General features: G+C 31.3%; 2 protein-coding genes across 3 annotated transcripts; both read right to left on the bottom strand.

Moving 5' to 3' along the window:
- Positions 1–714: 714 nt before the first annotated feature.
- On the bottom strand, positions 715–2593 carry LOC118045942 (probable protein phosphatase 2C 38). The gene is made up of 3 exons (XM_035054699.2): positions 2232–2593; positions 1673–1909; positions 715–1278 (listed from the first exon to the last, which is right to left on the bottom strand). The coding sequence occupies exons 1-3, from the start codon at positions 2484–2486 to the stop codon at positions 1039–1041; spliced, it is 732 nt and encodes a 243-aa protein (XP_034910590.2). The 5' UTR covers positions 2487–2593; the 3' UTR covers positions 715–1038.
- Positions 2594–12740: 10147 nt separating this feature from the next.
- Positions 12741–14749, bottom strand: LOC118045933 (uncharacterized). Of its 2 annotated transcripts, XM_073405081.1 has the most exons (5): positions 14395–14749; positions 14224–14275; positions 14014–14143; positions 13431–13840; positions 12741–13322 (listed from the first exon to the last, which is right to left on the bottom strand). In XM_073405081.1, exons 2-5 carry the CDS (start codon positions 14256–14258, stop codon positions 13076–13078), a joined length of 822 nt encoding a protein of 273 aa, XP_073261182.1. In that variant the 5' UTR covers positions 14259–14275; positions 14395–14749; the 3' UTR covers positions 12741–13075. The 2 variants fall into 2 exon arrangements, with proteins under 2 accessions (XP_073261182.1, XP_034910581.1); XM_035054690.2 differs by having other exon boundaries at positions 14224–14749.
- Positions 14750–17315: the final 2566 nt, after the last annotated feature.

Here is a 17315-nt window from a genome sequence, read left to right as displayed (position 1 = left end):
AAAATAACCTTTTTAAAAAAAAACCCATAAATTAAAAAGAAAAGTCATGATTAAATATTTACATACTCATATGTCCTTTTCTTTTAGGAGAAACATTAACCTTTTATTTTAACTTTTAAATAGCATTAACAACTCTTTTTTATATTATCGGTTCATTAATTTTTTATTGAAATTTAAATTGATATTTTCTTTCTCTCCATTTTTTTAAAATTTTTTAATTCATCTTATTTAAATATTATTTATTTTTAATTATTTTATATTTATAAAATATTTCAAAGAGATTATTATAATTTATTTTTATTTTTTTTCTTTTATATTAGTTATAAATAGAATTTATTTGCATGATGAATTTATAAAAATAAAAATAATTTGTTCTTGTTAAAAAAAAAATAACTTTTAAGATAAAACAATAACAGCACATAAATTAGAAAGTAGATTCAAGGCTAAATATTTGCATTGTCGACCTTTCCACTTAAGTTTTTAATTAACATATATATATATATATATAACATCTTTGTGTTTCTTAATTAAAAAAAAAATGGTATAATAAAACACATCCGTTATATTAATACATTCTTCAATTACATTATAGAAATAAACTTGAAATCTTCTATTACATTATAGAAATCTTATATGCAACCTTATATGCAACGTGAACAATATATTTGCAAAAAACATGTTTATAATTCTGAAATACATCTACAACATTAATAATTTTTATTATTATATTCAAAATTAACTTGAAATCCTACCAGCAACTTCGTGGTGGTGATAAAACGAGTTCATAAACATATATGAGTTAGCTTCATTTTAATCTTGCCCGGTTGCATTTAACTGCAGGTTATGTATTTAACAGATCTGTTTTCAGCCAAAAGTTCCAAAATGTTTTTGGCTGGTCAATTGGGGTAACAGCCAGAAATCTTTTGAAGAGTGGTGTTCATTGACATTGTGAGCCCCACTTTTTGGGGTCTCAAGAAACAGGATGTCTTTCACAATCTTCCAGCAATAATGTAAAGATGGGGATGGGGAGATCAAACACTAGAATCTTGCCTCTGAGTCAGATATAGCGGCGGCACTTCCTCCTCTTATCGAGGAGGGATGGCCACAGATGGAACTTCTACTGATCAAATGAGAATCTATATACACAACTATGACACTAATGTCATCATGAAAATGTCTCCGGACACCTCGTTCGATCCTTTTCAAATCTGTGTACCTCGTCTCTCTTTTCTTTGCAGCTTCCCGAAGGGCAGCTTTGACAAGCATCTTGGCAATTCCCTGCATCGTAGAGATGGAAAAGGAATCAAGTTAATGCTTTGAAACAGCCACACCTTCACTTATGGGCCTATTATGGAAAATTGCAAAGATCATGACAGTTCATTACTCCAACGCGTTGTTAATTTGGAAATTATAAACTATACAGCGGTGGAAGAAAACAAATGCTGTCTAACTGCAAGAACAACCAATATTGGTTTGTGATGGAAACTAGAATCAGAAAAAGCAAGAATCTAGTTAGAGTTACTTCTGGTCAGGAGGCAGAAAATTTGAGGTAATTACAGTTTAAAGACTATCAATCACTGCATCGTTGCTATGTGAACTGCTGGATAAACAGCAGTCAAGATGATTGAACAGGTTTACACATGATGTCATGGAGAGAACGGGATGAGCTTACATTCCGGGGGAAATTTTGGACAATGTCAACAGCCTCCTGATTGCTAAGATGCTCCCATAGACCATCAGAAGCAAATATGAGGAATCGATCTCCTGGTTGCAGTTTGCGCACTAGTATTTCTGGCTCCGGATTTAGGATTGGCTTGTGGAAAGGTTCGGGCAGTCTAAACTTTGGTTGTAGAGGCTCTCGGTTGAACTCTGACTTCTTAAGATAGGCATCTCCTATGGATCTTGAAACCTGCAAGGATAAATGTCAGCAAATGGAAAATGTTTACCTAAAACTGCTTAACCATTCAGATTGTTAAGTTCTCATGAAAGGAAATAACAGAACATAGTAACCTTCTAGTTACATATTTATGAAACAAAAATTAAATCAATTTTCTAATGAGCACAACGCTATGGATAGCAGAGCATTTCCCCCCTTCTTCATGCGTTTTCCTGAACACGCTGAAACCTCACGTGTTGAGCAACACTCAAACCGCATTTTTGCACAAAGTTCAACTGGTATAAACCTTCTCCAATCAGTCAGGTGTATAAGAAAGAAAATGCAAGGAAATTACCTGTATGATGCCCTTCACGCGCCAAACTTTGTGCTTCTGCACAACAATCTCTGAATCATTGGGATGCAGACACCGGAGTTCATTTCTCACAGTTTCTATATTAGCATTGTGCTCTGTAGATAATTGTAATGCTGTAACTTCCCTGGTTCCTCTTTCTGCTCTTCCTAAAACCACCCGGGAGTCTCCTGCATTTGCAATATATAACAATCCATTGCATATGACTCCCACCAAACAACATGATCCAACAGATGCCATATGGGGCTTGCTAAGCCACTGCTTTTTCACAAGTGAAAGAAAACCCTCTTCTGTAGATGCAAAAGCCTTCTTGATAGCAATTTCCGATACATCTTGTTGCTCAGAAACAATTTCTGCATCGCAAACAAACAGAAAGTTAGCAGCATTAAACATCTGCCTATCCAACAGAGAGATAGCTACATCGTGTAGGAAATAGGGCATCTATTACTGATCAATGCTTTAAGCCAGTTGAGAAGTTAAATATAGATTCATACAAAATAGATCCAACAGAAAGAATAACAACTAAACTTTTACAGAAACGAAACATTGATCCTCAGCCCATCCACTTGGTGTGCACATGAGTCCCTTTAACCTTAAAGATTAAAAGTGTGAGGTGAATTAGACCATGAAAAACTATTGCCTACAACCTGTATATATGTTCCAAGAAAATGCATCTAGCTTGCGAACATCAGAACTCTTTAAACTTGACCAACCATTCACACTACCTTCAGTAAGACACAACACTACTAGATAACATCATTCACTAGATTTGAGTCATGAGCATGATCTTAAAGAATCAAGCAAACAAAGCATTACTAATTAATTACGAAGTGGTCCAAGCAAATAGTAAAATTAGCAAAACAATTAAGCTGAAAACATACTTTTCAAATTGGAGAAAACGTTGTGGTTGATAAACTTTGAAGCCTCAGTTCCTCCATGTCCATCATATACTCCAACAAAAGTCCCCTGTGGACCTGAATTAGTTGAACTCAAAGGCCCTGATTCAAGTTGGCTTTGATCCTCCATCAAGATATTGGCTTGAATTGCAGCCATCGAGAACTCTCCATAAACATGGTTCCCCAAATTCTTGTACCACAACAACCCATCAACCTTCTCAGTGGCATCATCCTCCACACAAGGTCTCCAACAAGGTTTAACCATTTTGAAGAGATCACTTAGACCACAACCACAAGCAACCAACTTTATAATAGTAGCATTACTTGCTTTCACATTATCCAAATGAGCCAGGAACCAATATATTCACAAGACTAAATCTGAAATCCAGTTCCTGCTGATGCTCCAATCTTACAGTCCCAGCTCTTGAAACTATATAGCCACAGAACTCAGACACCATTAATAAGTACAATTATCATGTACAGACCAAAAGGGCATGGGCTAAATTAATTGAAAAGATTATAACGAGACAAGGAGGCAATAGTTTTTAAGTGAGTTCAGAGAATATAGAGATGTGCTGGTGCCATGTACCTTGAATCTGGGTTAAGTATGTTTGGTTCTTTCATGTGTGCCATATTTCAAGAAACAGACTTAGCTGGAAAAGAACACATGGATTTGGTAGTGGCAGGGTTTGGTCTGAAATTAGGGAGATCAAAGGGAGCAATGGATAAGAGACGGGGTTTTTGGAGTTTTTTGACAGGACATCTTCAGTTTTGTTGTCAGATGAGATTCAAGGATGGGAAATAAAGAGATTTTAAATTACAATTCCTGACATTGGTGTTTTTTCTATCTTTCACTTGGGTTCTCTACTTTTTTTCTTCGGTGGTCTAGTGGTGCTCCCCCTCCCCCCAAGGTTTCCCATTCCATGGCTGAGATTCTCAGTTTTCCATTCATTGCAATTTATAGGCAATAACACACTGTTTTAGGTGCTATTATTGCTTCATTTTAGGCATCCAATTCTTGTTTTCCTTGTTAAGCTGAAAACATTGAGCTGAGATGTTTTTACTAAATTCATGATTTTGGAATATTGAGCTGCCCTTTGTTTTCCCTTGGCGCTCCTTTATCTCTTAGGGCATCTGTAATGTGGGAGCTAAAAGAAAAGTCAAAGCCAAAAAAAATTTGTTCTTTTAGCTCCCCGCGCGATTAGCAGCTCATTATAGAAAAGAAATATTTAGAAATATATTAAAATAATATTTTTTTAACTTTATGTGTTTAAAAAAATGGTTACGATTATTTTTTATAGTGTTTTTATTTAAAAATATATTAAAATAATATATTTTTTAAAAAATCAATTTTAATATCATTGTATCAAAATAATCTAAAAACACTAAAAAAATATTAATTTAAAATAAATAAAAAAATAAAAAAATTTTAATTTTTTTAAAAAATAAATAGAGGAAATATGAGTCTTTTCTAGTCCCTAATTCAATTGATCAGATTTTAAGTTTATTTTTTAATGATTATGAGTTCGAGTTTTTCTCATGATCATTGAAAGTAAGGGTGAGCAAAAAAATTAAAAAACTGAAAAAATCAAACTGTGAAAAAAAAATTGATTAAACCGATTAAAATTTTGAAAAAACCGACCGGTTTGGTTTGATTTCATAAGCCTAAAACTGAAAAAAACCAAACTGAACCGAATCCAAATAAAAAAACCGGAAAAAAATCCTATCCAAACAGGAAAAATTAAGCCAAAACCGAGTCAAACTGGTTTGAAACGGTTTTTGTCCTAAAAAACTAAATCGAACCAAAACCGGTCAGTTTGAACCGATTTCAATTTTATTTTTTAAAAATAAATTTTAATCTAGTTATTTTTTTTATATAAAAAACAAACCAAACTAAAAATAATTATTCATAATTAAAAGTTTTCATGATATTTAATTTTAGAACCATGAATTAGTTAGGTATATAAAAACTGCCCGAACAAATACATTAATCAAAAGTATGGGTCTTTTCTTGGTTCATTATAAAAAGAAAAGGAGGTGACAACCGGGTACAGTGAGTTCAGAGTGAAGTGAAGTGAAGTGACAAAGATAACTGGTACATGCACTAAAATAGCAACCCCACATCTTCAAACAGGGAATGCATATATATATATATATATATATATATATATATATATATATGAACAAATGGAAGTAGTCAGCCATTGTATTGAACAATATCTCCGGTGCTTTGCCTGCCACCAACCCTGCAAGTGGCATTCTTTTTCTTTAATGGGCTGACTACAATACTATCTACCATGAATCTACAATTCCATATTAGCTTAAAGCACAATAAGAAAATTGTTAAATTTAAATGGAAATACTGACGGAATTGTTGGTAAATTATAATGAATTTTGTCAATATAAATATTTTTTTTGGTATATATCAAGGGAATTATAGTAAAAAAAATTAAAACAAAGCAAAAAAGTATGATGACGTGTTATTTATATCAACGAAATTACCAACGATATTAATACCATAAGTAAAATCTATTCGTAAACTTGTTGGTAAACTATTCAATTCTCCCTAGCACTCTTCATCATGTCAATTATAAAAGTAATCATTAATGGAAAATTCCATCGGTATTTTCCAGAGAGCTATTGAACCATTCACTTTCTAATTGCACTGTTAATTATTGTTCTTTATAGACGAAATCACCAACGGATTGAAAAGTCGTTGGTGTTATTCTGCGGGTTTTTGAATTTTTTTTATTAAATTGAATATTTAAATTAAATATTATAGATGGAATCATCGACAGATTGAAAAGTCGTCGATGATATTTAGCGGTTTTTGAAAATGTTTGATTAAATTGAAAATTTAAATTAAATATTAAATACGGAATCATCGATGGAATGACTAAAAATATTAATATTTAATTATTCATCATTAAAAATCATCAGTAAAATATCTTAATACAAAGACTAGAATCCCTTATTTCACAGCAGATGGGACTCATCCTCCTCCTTTTCTTCTTCGCCCTATATAAAAAACATCAACATCCCCTTCTCTATTTCTTTCTCTTCTCTCATCAACTCCTTCTCTTCTCCTTCATGCTCAAGTATATTTTCTTTTCTTTTCTTCTTTTTTCTTCTTATTTTTTTTTTTTAATTAACATACTTTATGAATTTGCTTTTTTTTTTGTTTTTCCTCTTCTTAGCTTCACTTGTAACTACATTAAGGTAATATTTTTTTTTCATTATATTTTTTTTATGTTTAAATTTGTTTTATTCTTAATAATTGTATGAAGGTTGTTGTAGCATTTTTTTTTTCATACGAGATCAATTTTTAGTTGATTTATTTATTTTTTTGTTGCAAATTTGTTTGAGTTGATTTTCTTTTTCTTTTTTTCCAAGCAACTCAGTTCTGAGTATTATAGAGTGTTGATTTATATTAATTAATTATTTTCTAGTTTTGTTAAATTGATTTTTTTTAAAAATATATTTTTAAATAATCACTGACGGAATTGCATACAATATTTTTGTTGATTATATGACAAGCTTCTCGAGGGAAATACCAACAAAATAAAGCAGGTAGGTTTTTTTTAGCCCACTTTTCCATCAGTAAATCCATCGATAATAATTTTTTTTATTATTATCAATGAACTTATCGATAGACAAAAAATTATTGATGAAATATTCACCGACAAAACATTTTCTTTTGTGATTTCATAAGTATATTAATTTCTAATGGAATGATAGTACGAATACTGACATAAAATTCTATTGGTAAATATAAGAATTCTAGTAGTCAAGGTTCTTGTCCAAACAATTCAGTTGACCAAAGCTTAGCTTCTTGTGATGCCTTACTCTGATAGCTTAATGAGAATTTACATGAAGCAAATAATTGTATGAAATTGCAAGCATATTCCAAACGACAAGACATTGAATACAAAGTGAGGGACTTTGTGTTTTTGAAGCTTTATCCTTACATACCACCAACAATCAGTGTTTAAGAAAGTGAGATTGAAGAAAAACTTGGAAAGATGGCCTACAAGCTCAAGCTTCCACAACGATCTTGTATTCACTTGGTCTTTAATATGACCCTTTTGAAGAAATAATTGGGTGAAACAATGGTTGCTAGTACTAATTAAGTTACCTCCTATGACTAAAGATTGTGAATTAACTAGGGAACAAAGAAACTATTATACACTCGTTATGTTAAAAAAGGATCCAAAATTATTGAGGAATACTTGGTCAAATGAAAAAGACTTCTGGTAGATGATGCTACGTGGGAAACACTCAAGAAATGAAAGACAAGTTCATAAATATAAACCTTAAGGACAAGGTTTCAATTAGAGGAGGGGGTATTGATAAGCCAAGAAGATCATCTTAAAGAGTGACTATAAAGAACACAAAATATTTTGCTTAGGAGCTATCATGTAGGAGAGTTGTACACTTTACATTACATTATCTAGGATGTCATGAGGGGGACATGCACAAGATATCATGTAGTGGGCTTGCATAATCTAGGACATGATAGCATGCATGAAGATTTTGAAAGCTGTTGTTTGTTAATCAAGTCCTCAAGCTTGCTAAAAAATAAGTCAATTAGTTCTTATATGCTTTTGAATAAAATTTTGGCTACCTAGTTGTCATTTAAATGTTTTGTGTCCTATTTCGCAGAGATGTGATCTAAGAATTAGAAATAATTGTTAATTCCTTTTATGTATTTAAACTTCTTTATTTTCATTAATAAAGCAAGCTTATTCTAGATAAATTACTATGGTCTATTCTCATCCCAGGTAGAATTCTATCTTCCTTAAAACAACTTCATAGCTTTGATTGGGACCTATTACTTTATAATTATGTGTTTTTGAAAACAGTGTGCTTCGAACTTTTGATCCTTTGAATCTTCCATGGGAATTGGGTTTATGACACTTGAATCATAGTCAATAAGTTGGCTTGGTTTTCGATTAGACGCTACCCAAAGAAAAAGAATGGATTCTTTTCTTAGGTTGATGTTGAACTTGTTAGAATTTATTTATGAGAATCTACCTTAAAGATAAAAGATAAAGATAAGTGCAGCAAATCATTTGAATCAGTCTTCAATGTCATTGTTTTCATATCAGATTATGTTGCAAGATTTGCTACACATTCTATTATTTGAAGTCCAATAATCTCTTATATTTGTTGAGAGTTTTTATCATTGTCACGTTATTTTGTAAACCTTTAAATAGAATTCTCAACTAATAAAAGTATTGATCTTTTTTTATTATTATTATTCAACTTTGCTCTTAAGAATTTTTCCTACTCTTCTTAAAACAATGTTACTTGTAAAACTTCAATTTCTATTAGTGGTATCAAAGCTTTATATCCTACGGGCTGCAAGGCAAGTATTCTAAGTGTTAGACATAATACAGTTGAGTGCTAAGCACAAAGAGGGTGAGTGTAAATACTATTGATTTATTTTTTCTATTAGTTCTATGTCTACTTCAAGTAATACTGTATTTACAATTCTAGTGTTCAATGGAGAACACTGTTATATTTAGGTTGTTAATAAGAGGTTTTATTTAAAATCTCAAGGCTTGTGGAATGTTATAATGTCTGAATCTGATCCATCACCATTGATAGCAAATCTCATAATTGCTCAGATGAAAGCGTATGAAGAAGAAAAACCATATTTTGGACTTACATATCATATTTTCACCAAAATAATGAACCTAGAAACACCAAAACAAGTATGGGACAAACTCCAAGGTGAATTTGAAGGTAGCAATAGAGTAAAAAATGTTAGGCTTCTTGCATTGAAAGAGAATTTGTGTTGATAAAGATGAAAGACAATGAATCTGTCAAAGATTATTATGGAAGATTAATGAATGTTACAAGTCAAATGAGACTTCTTAGTAAAACATTTACAGATCATAAGGTGGTAGAAAACATTATGGTGTTTATACCAGAAGTTTGAAGCCAAGATCTCTACAATAGAAGAGTTGTGATTTGCAATATCTCATTAAAGTTCATGTATGATGCTAGTATGGTAAAAGATATGCCTAAAATCCATGTTAATGCCCAAACTTGAGAAAGTTATAAACTTGGGAAGCAACATCGACAGTCATTTCCTCAAAGTATATCCAAAAGAGCTACTCACAAGCTAGAGTTAGTTCATTTAGACATCTGTAGACCAATAAGCACAATTTTATTAAGCAATAATGTGTATTTTATATTGTTTATTGATGACTTTAGTAGAATGACTTGGGTTTATTTTCTAAAAACCAAGTCAAAAGCACTTTTTATGTTTAGAAACTTTAAGAAAATGGCTAAAACTCAAAGTGGTAAAAAAATTAAGGTGTTTAGAACTGATAACGGAGAAGAGTATACTTATAAATAGTTTAATTCCTTTTGTCAAAAGCTAAGATTGTACACTAGTTGATAATTCCATACTCGACATAGCAAAATGAAGTTTCTGAAAGAAAGAACAAGACTCTGATGGAGATGTCCCGGTGTATTTTGTTTGAAAAGAGGTTACCAAGATTTCTATGGGCTGAAGCAGTCAGCACTTCAGTATATTTGCTTAACAGACTACCAACTAAGTTTGTTTAAAGCAAAACACCATTGGAAGCATGATTTGGTGTCCGATCTACTACCAAACACCTCAAAGTGTTTGGATCATTGTGTTACTTTCATGTGTCATCTGCCAAAAGAGAAAAACTTGATGAAAGAGCTAAGAAATGATTTTTTGTTGGATTTGTGACATAATCTAAAGGTTACAAAATCTAAAATCTAAATGGAGCTAAAATTTAGATTAGCAGAGATGTGCATTTTGATGAGACATCATGCTGGAATTGGGACCTAAAGAAAGTTGATTAGACTACTACAACTACTCTTGAACCAGCAGTAGGAAAATTTGGTGTTGGAGATCAACTAGATATTGAAACAACTTCATATTCACAAATGCTTAAGGTAAGGCCATTGTCTTATGTGTATGAAAGATGTAATATTGTACATGTTAAGCCTACAAGCTATACTGAAGTTGCAAGATTTCCAGCTTGGATTGATGCTATGAAATCATAAACTGATTCCATTGAAAGAAATGGAACTCTAAAATTGACTGAACTTCTTGAGGATAAAAAGGAAATTGGTGTGAAGTGGGTCTTCAAAACCAAATTCAATCCAGATAGTTTAATTTTCAAACACAAGGCTAGATTAATTGTTAAAGGCTTTGCTCAAGTTGTTGAAGTAGATTATAGTGATACTTTTGCACCAATAGCTAGGCATGACACTATAAGACTTCTACTTACACTTGCGGGTCAAAAAGAATGGAAAATTTATCATTTAGATGTCAAGTCTGCCTTTCTAAATGGAATACTCCTTGAAGAAATCTATGTTTAACAACCAGAAGGCTTTGAAGTTGTTGATCATGAACACAAAGTATACAAGCTATACAAGGCTCTTTATGATTTAAAGCAAGCACCAAGGGCCTGGTACAATATAATTGATACTCATTTGATTTAACTGGGATTCAAAAGAAGTGAAAATAAAGCTACTCTGTATCTAAACAAAATGAAGATGATTTGCAGCTGGTAGTATCACTCTATATTGATGACATACTAGTGACTGGAAGCAATCTAAAATTACCGATAGAGTTCAAAAGAGAAATGCAGGATGTATTTGAGATGTCTGATCTTGGTATCATGAACTACTTCCTTTGAATGGAAATACATCAATGCAGTTCGGGTATCTTTATCTTACAAAGGAAAGATGTTGTTGATATACTCAAGAAATTCAAGCTTGAATCATGTAAAAAAGTATCAACTCTATTGACACAAAATGAGAAGATTTCAAAAAATGATGGTGAGAAACTTTAGGAACCCTCTACATATAGAAGCTTAGTAGATAGCCTACTATACTTGACAACAACCAGACCTGACTTGATGTTTCCAGCTAGTTTGCTTTTAAGGTTTATGAGCTCACATAGCAATATTCAAATGGGAGTTACTAAGATGGCGCTGAAGTATATTAGAGGGAAAACCGACCTTAACATCTGATACTCAAAGACAGGAGGAGTTGAATTAAATAGGTATGCAGATAATGATTGGGCAGGGAGTGTTGATGATATGCAAAGTATTTCTAGATATGTGTTTAGAATTGGTTCAGATGCAATATGTTGGAATCCAAAAAAAAAAAAAAAAGAAATGGTGGCATAATCAACTGCTGAAGCAGAGTATATCTCCATAGCAGCTGCTACAAATCAAAAAATATGATTAAACAAGTTGCTTGCTGATATGGGCCAAGAACAAAGTTCACCAACCGAGCTTTATTGTGATAACAAGTCTATCATTGCCATTGCTCAAAATCCGGTTCAACATGGCACGACCAAGCACATTAATGTGAAATTTCACTTCATAAGAGAAGTTGAGAATAATTTACTTATAAAGCTTCATTATTGTCCAACTGATATTCAACTTGCTGATATAATGACTAAAGCACTTCTTAGATCAAGGCTGGAATTTTTAAGGATGAAACTTGGTTTGTCTAAGGCAAATATTAAGGAGGAGTGTTAGAATTTATCTATGAGAATCTGTCTTAAAAATAAAAGATAGAGATAAGTATAGCAAATCGCTTGAATTAGTTTTTAATATTACTGTTTTCTTGTCAGATTCTGCCATAAAATTTGCTACAGATTTTGTTATTTGGAGTCCAATAATCTCTCATGTTTGTTGAGATTTTTTATCATTGTCAAAGTTGTTTTGTAAGCCTTTAAATAGGCATTCTCAAGTAATAAAAACATTGATGTTTTTTAACCCAACTCGGCTCTTCAGAATTTTTCCTCCTCTTCTCAAAACAGTGTTGCATGTAAAACTTCAATTTCTATCAGAGCCTGCAAATTGGAGAAGACCATGCTCCTCGGGTGCCTGCGAAGGTATAAAAAACTGTCTTAATAGGACAACAAAACATTGTCTTTGAAGTGTCTCCAAGTTAATCCAAAAAATATGCACTGTTTTGGCATCTGGATATGCTCATACACGTGATGGGATGGCATGCAATCCAAGGATAGACCAAACAATGCTCATCAAGTTCAGGGAATAATGTGTGCAGTAAGCAAACTCGGTCTGAAGTTCTGGCAAAAACTTAAATATGCACTGTTTACTGTTAGAGACAAAAACCTTGCTCAGTCCCCTCTGAAGTCTTGTTCTGGTTTTCAAGGCTGCATTTGAACATCTGGGTGTTATAAATCTTCACCGCCGTCTTATTCTAAAGCTTTGTGCATGCTTCCTTAACTTCAAAAGCCATGAGTGACGCTTGTTTTTGGTTGAATCAGAGTGAAATGGATGTACTTAGGATTTGAATTGAAATGATATAATCTATAAGAAGCCTCTGGTGAAATTAAAGCGGTTAGATTTTCCAAGAAAGGGTTATCTGGTTTAGCACTTGTGTGATGAAGATGATCCTAATATATAAACTTCAGAAGCAGACAAGGTATGCTAGCTTATGAGGTTGGAGCAAGTCACAATAATCAACAATGAAGTGACGCGTTTAATTTTTATATAATTTATTTTTAATATTAGTGCATTGAAACAATCCAAAAAATATATATAAAGAATAATTAATTTAAAATTAAAAATACAGTTGGATTATAATGTAAAATACCATCTTAATCAAACTCGAAAAGAGAATGAAAACAAGAAAGAATACGACCCTTGACTCAGGTCCAGCATCATCTGGACAGAAAATCCTTGATAATTCCCTACATCACATGCTTTCTTTGATGTTCACTCATGTGAGTTTATTATCCATGCAATGATATTAACTAATCAATACTCTACCCTCGTCGTCACGTCCGGCCATTTCTTGCTTCAATGCAAGAAGAACACAGGCCCATCCTAACGTCCCTTTCTGCTATTTGTGTTATTAGCTATATATATCTCACGTCATTAGCATTTAACACACATGGATTCAAGTGGGGCCAGCTCTAATCATGTGTCTTCTCTCCATTGAGCTTTGTATCTGCTCCCTGGCATGCCTTAAAGCGTCAAGAACTTCAAGAACACTTCTATTGACTACCTTCAACTCACTTTTCTTGGTAGAAGCTGGCAAACTCAATGGGACTAGTGCCAACGAATTATTCACATAATCCTCATTATCACTCTCATTTCCTGCATTTTTCTCCATCTCCACCACTGATGAATTAATGCTCGCAGAACTGAAAGAGATAATCAGAATATTGACTTAATTAGCTTATAGAAACCCCATTAAATTATCATAAATAAAAGTGGCTATTGAAAAGGACAAAGCATGTTGAACTTGATACCTTGGATCATCAATCTTTGAATCTTGTGAACATGCAACGGTTTCATGCCTTGATTTATCTAAAGAATTGTCAGCATTTGAATCTTGAGTCTCTCCTATGGAATCGGAAACAGTACAAGTATTTTGATTGGATGTAGTTGTTTCAGAGCCATTGTCTTTCATATCATGTGAGTCTGCTGCGATTATGACATGGGGCTTGGATTCAGATTCTTCGGGGTCTTTGTGGCCCGCAGTGCTTGTGGATGATGCACTAGAAAATCCACTAATCTCAGATGAACTTGACTTCTCTGTTCCCTCTGATGCGGGCCAAATCTTCAAAGACTCAAGCTTCTTCATCAAGAATTTATGCTTCTTTTCAGCTTTTTTCCTCAATTTGATCTCTTCTCTGAGTTTGTCCTCTAGCTCTATTAACTATACCATAAAAAGTTAAATGAAAATGAAACTTGAGATCTTACAATTCACGCGTTGTGGTTGTATATTGACATCCCAAATGCAAAGCATGCAATAACATCAATCTACCCAGAAGGAGAAGAAAAAAAAGTAAATTAAAGGCCATCCAGATGTCAGGGATAGAAGGAACAGACCTTATTGCCCATGAGCTCTGCCTCCTCTTTAGCAATCTTTGAAGCTTGTCTCTCTGCAAGCAACCTTCCTCTCAGACATTCTAGAGTCCTCAAACTATCCTCCCCTTCCATTTTCTTGCTTTCACGGATACTGAGAGGCAATCCATCTCAAAATGTGAGAGATAAGAACAATTAAAGAAGAGAAAAACAGAGAGATCAACAAGAGCCCACCTCCATCCTTTGCCATCCTTTCCAGTAGCTGTCATTTTCTCTGTCACTGAGCCTACTTGATGAGTTAAATTCTCAGGAAAGAAAGAAATGTGGAAGACATTTATCCCAGCCACTACTGTTCTGAGAAGCAAAACTGTGAAAATTTGTATGGAAGACAAGGGGAGGAGCTACCTCTGTTCAAAAGCCAGTGCTTTGGTCTCTCTTGCTCATGTCAGGTGCCTTTAAATCCAACTTTGTTTATTACCACTGCCACCCTTCATCATTTTGCTTTGGCTCGTTGCTCTTTTTCTCTTGGTGTTAATTTTCACCTCAGAAACCACCGTGATTTCCTTTCTTTTAAAACAAGACAGTGAAATCAGCCACTTTCACTGTGTGAAAACATCCTATCATAAGCTCCACCCTCCCGAAGTAAACAGAGGCAGACATTTCAGTTGGACCACTTTCAGATTTAGCAAATACAGAGGCACAAACCGCTCACTACTCACTGGCATTTAATGGCATCCAAGAGACAATCCGTGTTGGAGAAATCAACGTGAATCAAGAGAGAGAGAAATCAACGTGAATCAAGATGTTTTATTATATATTGTAATATTAATTTTATTTTATATTTTTTTTCAAGATGTTTTTTTAATTGTTTTTGTTTTTGTTTTTTCTTTTCTTTTCTCTATCATTATAATTAAAATGTATAATTCTTCTTCTTCTTCTTTGTCAAATCAAGCATGACTATTACACCAAAGTCTATTTAGGTCTGACTTGGTTCTCGGATTTAAAAGCCTATAAAAAAATAAAATAAATAACTAAGATTTTTATTTAGGATATTTAAATGATATTTTAAATTTTTTTATATAAAAAATAAAAATAATTTATAAAAAAAATAATAAGAATTTCTACTTAGGATACTTGAAGATAGTTTAAATATTTTTTTAATAATTGTTTTTTAAAAAATAATTATAATACTTCAAGGAAAGTTTAAATGTTTTTCTTATAAAAAATTAATTAAAATTTTTGTTTAGGATACTTCAAAGATAATTAAAAAAAATTTATAAAAAACATAACAAAAAATAATTAGCATTTTTGTTTAGGATATTTCAATGGTAGTTTAAATGTTTTTGTTTTCAAAAACTTTTAATTAGGATTTTTGTTTAGAATATTTCAAAAATAGTTTAAATTTTTTTTCAATAAAAAAAACATTTATAAGAAAATTAATTAGACATAGCCGCCAAACCTAAGTTTGTTGCGTCTGTTATAGCCGCACTTCTGTTTAAGATATTTTAAGGATAATTTAAATATTTTTTAATAAAAACTAAAAAATATATAAAAAATTAATTAAGATTTTTGTTTAGGATACTTTAAGGATAATTTAAACGTTTTTTTATATAAAAAATAAAAAAAAAATTATAATTTCTATTTAGGATACTTTAAGGATATTGTAAATGTTTTTCTTATAAAAAGTAAAAAAAAAATTAAAAAAAAAAATTAATTATAATTTCTATTTATCATACTTCAAAAATAGTTTACATTTTGTTTTATAAAAAATTAATTAGAATTTCTGTTTTGGATACTTTAAGGATAATTTAAATTTATTTTTATAAAAAAATATATAAAAAATTTTTTGGGATACTTCAAGGATAGTTTAAATTTTTTTTATAAAAAAAATAAAAAAAATTAAAAATTAATTAGGATTTCTTTTTAGGATACTTCAAGGATAGTTTAAATTTTTTTTATAAAAAATAAATTATTTAGGATAGTTCAAGGATAATTAAAAAAAAATTATATATAAGAAAATTAATTAGGATTTTTGTTTAGAATATTTTAAGGATAATATAAATTTTTTTTATAAAAACATTATTTATGATACTTTAAGGATAATTTAAATGTTTTATTTGATAAAAAAAATATAATTAGAATTTCTGTTAAGTATATTTTAAGGACAGTTTAAATATTTTTTTAATTAATTAGAATTTTTATTTTGGATACTTATAGGATAGTTTAAATGCTTATTTTTATAAAAAGAAAAACAATTTATAAAAAAAAATCAATTAGCATTTTTGTTTAAAATACTTCAACGGAGTTTAAATATTTTTTATAAAAAAAATAAAAAAAATTTATTGGGTCTAAAATATTCTCTAATGCTCTTAATATTTGTTTTATATATTTTTTAAAATATTGATCTAGTGCAAAGCATAAGACAATATACTATATAATATGAGTATAATGTATGGCTACATGAAAAAAAGGAAAAAAGAAATCAGAATCTTGTATTATATGTCACGGAGCTACAATCTCATTGAGCCTGACCCTAGATGTCCCTGAATTGTCTTCCTCTTCGACACCAATCGAATTTTTTCACCACTTTTCTCAATAATTATATTTTCCATGGAACTCCCATCTGTAATAATATCAACAGTATTTCATGTCCAACTGAAGGAATCCTTCAATATCGTCATATTTGCTTATTTAACAAACATAATATTTTTTTTTTTATTTTTTTAAAATTATTTTTATATCAGCACATCAAAATAATTTGAAAACACTAAAAACATATTAATTTGAAGTTAATAAAAAAATAAAAAAAAAATCTAATTTTTTTTAAAAAACTAAAACACAAAAACAAAAATATACTATTGTTTGTGTGTTTACGTATTGTATTTTTCTTTTCATCATCGCTTCATAATCTTTTGTAACTTCGACATTATTAGGCATCATTGGCTGCTACTCGATGTATTAAGGTGTGAGAATGAGCTTGCATTGCACTCAAAGAAAGGAGTAGTGGCTTCTATTTCTTTAGCATATATATACTAATGATTGATGACCATGGCAGCCATTCTAATTGATTTTGCATTATGAATCTGCCCACCTTCCTAGCATCGCTTGGGCAAAGGACCTTCATCAGCACTCAAACGAACGAAAGAGCTATAACAATTATTCAAAATAATAAATACAGTAGATATAATATAAAGAAAAATGTAAAATATGAAAGGCATAAAATAGATTCACAATGGATTAGAAAACATACACTCCCTTGTAGGTCCCAACACAAATATTATAAAGTTTTTCTTCAGGTGAAAACTTTACCACACTTTTTTACTGAA

This window comes from Populus alba, chromosome 16, assembly GCF_005239225.2.
Source record: "Populus alba chromosome 16, ASM523922v2, whole genome shotgun sequence".
Taxonomy (NCBI): domain Eukaryota; kingdom Viridiplantae; phylum Streptophyta; class Magnoliopsida; order Malpighiales; family Salicaceae; genus Populus; species Populus alba.
The sequence above is the reverse complement of the archived record's forward strand: the minus strand, read 5'-3'. Positions and strand labels throughout refer to the sequence as shown.

Bases quoted from the DNA above. Each gene is read 5' to 3' on its own strand.
- LOC118045942 (XM_035054699.2), bottom strand. From the start codon at position 2,486: ATGGCATCTGTTGGATCATGTTGTTTGGTGGGAGTCATATGCAATGGA. The intron at 1,910-2,231 runs GTAATTTCCTTG...TTATCCTTGCAG, and splicing joins GCGTGAAGGGCATCATACAG to GTTTCAAGATCCATAGGAGA. The intron at 1,279-1,672 runs GTAAGCTCATCC...TCTACGATGCAG, and splicing joins TCCAAAATTTCCCCCGGAAT to GGAATTGCCAAGATGCTTGT.
- LOC118045933 (XM_035054690.2), bottom strand. From the start codon at position 14,258: ATGACAGCTACTGGAAAGGATGGCAAAGGATGGAG. The intron at 14,144-14,223 runs GTGGGCTCTTGT...ATTGCCTCTCAG, and splicing joins AAGGATGGCAAAGGATGGAG to TATCCGTGAAAGCAAGAAAA. The intron at 13,841-14,013 runs GTCTGTTCCTTC...TTTATGGTATAG, and splicing joins CAGAGCTCATGGGCAATAAG to TTAATAGAGCTAGAGGACAA.